General features: G+C 27.0%; 1 protein-coding gene across 1 annotated transcript; it reads left to right on the forward strand.

The window, feature by feature from the left end:
• Nucleotides 1-774, forward strand: LOC117934166 (S-norcoclaurine synthase 2-like). Its single transcript, XM_034855802.1, has 2 exons — nucleotides 1-236; nucleotides 333-774. The coding sequence occupies exons 1-2, from the start codon at nucleotides 47-49 to the stop codon at nucleotides 635-637; spliced, it is 495 nt and encodes a 164-aa protein (XP_034711693.1). The 5' UTR covers nucleotides 1-46; the 3' UTR covers nucleotides 638-774.
• Nucleotides 775-2334: the final 1560 nt, after the last annotated feature.

Genomic DNA, 2334 nt, shown 5'->3' on the forward strand with positions numbered 1-2334 from the left:
CATCTTCATAGGTCTGTAACCACAGAGAAGTGAGCTGAAGAAGAAGATGTTTGGCCAAGTTTCATATGATGTGGAGGTCGACGTGCCGGCCGGCGATGCCTGGGAGCTCTATAGCACCCTTCAACTGGCCAAGGTTGTCCAAGAAGGCCTCTCTCCTATGCTTGAGAAAGTTGAGCTGGTTGAAGGTGATGGAGGAGTTGGCACTGTTCTTGAACTCACGCTGGCCCCACCCCCTGGTACTATTTTTATTTTTTATTATTTTTAGCCTAATTTTTCTTCTAGAGTTGATACTTTCTATTCAAGTGATAGATTGTTTTATTTTGATGAATAAGGGGCGCAAGGACCTATGATTTACAAGGAGAAATTCACAAAGATTGACAACGAGAAGCGCATCAAAGAGACTGAGGTAGTTGAAGGAGGATTTCTGGACTTGGGATTTACTTTGTATCGAGTTTGCTTCGAGATTGTGGAAAAAGACAAGGATTCATGTGTCATCAAATTAAAGATCGAGTACGACGTGAAGGAAGAAGCAGCTTCCAATGCTTCAATGGTCACTTGCAAACCACTGGAAGGCATTGCTTCGGTCACCACAACTTATCTTCTGAAAATGAAAAATGCAAATGCAAATGCAAATTAAATTTTCAAGTTTGTGAACCTTTAAGAGCTAGTCGTTATTGCTCATCAATAAACGAGATAAAGAACTAGTAGTTCTTCTTTAGCAAGAGATGTATAACTCTTTTATTTCTTTCTCTAATAGTGCAAATATTTCCATAATGTTTGGTTCACCAAAAATACTAAGAAAAAAATATATAAAGAAAAATAATTATATATATATATATATATATATATATATATATATATTTAATTGTTCTATGAAAAAATTAAAAAAATCAAATATAATTAAAACTAATTGAAAAATTATATATTTTTAAATTATTTTATTTTTATATGGATGAATTAAAATAAGTAAAATGTGTTTCAAGTAACAAATAAAAATAATTTATCGATTTTTTTTTTTTTTACTTTTTCTTTCCTTTTATTTTTCTTTTATATTTTCTTTCACTTACATTTTTCCTCAAATTTTTCAGAAACCAAACATAGTCTAAATCTATTTCTTATTTTTCATTTTTTCTACTTTTTCTCTACATTTTTTTTTATGTTGCATTTTCCTTCAAACTTTTCGAGATTCAAACATAGTTTAAAGGAAAATTGTGAAGCTTCTTATGTTACATAAAAAAAAATGGTTTCAATTTAATATGCATCAAATTTAGTATACACACGTGTGGTTACCTTAAACTTGTGTTTCACTTTTTAAAAGAAAACACTATAGAAAAATATTAGAAAGGAAGAAGTCAGAATTAAAAGCATACTTTATTAGTTTTGTGATAGTATATTTTATCAATTAATCACATAATTTATCAGTCTCCTTGACTTTTTCTCCAAAATTTTATCATGTGTCCATCTTGTATGACTAGGGTATATATATAATCATATATAATATAATATCAATGTCTCTTTCTTCCCAATATTCTATACATTCTATACATTTGTGACAAACATTGCTTATATTAATATTTGCAGGCCAACTTGCATGGAGACCTTGCCCATGACCCTTTTTTAGGTATCATCAACCAAAATGAAATTTGGTTACGAAAAATTTGAGGGAATGTGATAGAAAGAAAATAAAGAGGAATTTGGTTATGTTTGGTTTCTAGAAAATTTAAGGGAAAATATGAGAGAAAGGAAATAGAGAGGAAAAGTATAAGGAAAAAAAAGGTAAAGGAAAATAAAAAATAATTCTAACTTCAATAAATTATTTTTTATATATTTTTTTAAACTTATTTTACTTATTTCCCTTTATTATGTAAAAATTAAATAATTTAAAAATATGTAAATTTTTGAAAAATTTAATTATATTTATTCTTTTTTATATTTTTTTATTGTGAAACCAAATATGAAAAAATCATTTTTTCTTAACATTTTTTTCTTTTCTTAGTACTTTCGATAAACCAAACATAGCAAAAAAACGTAAGAAAAGAAAAAGTAGAGAAAAATAAAAAATTATTCAAATTTAATAAATTATTTTTATATATTTTTTCAAATTTGTTTTACTTTTCTCTATTATATAAATATTAAACAATTTTTTAAATGTATAAATATTTAACTAATTTTAATTATATTTAATTCTTTCACATTTTATAGTAAAACTAAACATGAAAAAACTATTTTTCTTAACAATTTTTTTTTTCTTCGTTACTTTCCAAGTTATCAATATACCCATCATGCATAGACGAGCAAGCCAAGCCACGGAAACTCTGACACTCTTCAATTGTC

This window comes from Vitis riparia, chromosome 16 (genome assembly GCF_004353265.1).
Source record: "Vitis riparia cultivar Riparia Gloire de Montpellier isolate 1030 chromosome 16, EGFV_Vit.rip_1.0, whole genome shotgun sequence".
Lineage (NCBI taxonomy): Eukaryota > Viridiplantae > Streptophyta > Magnoliopsida > Vitales > Vitaceae > Vitis > Vitis riparia.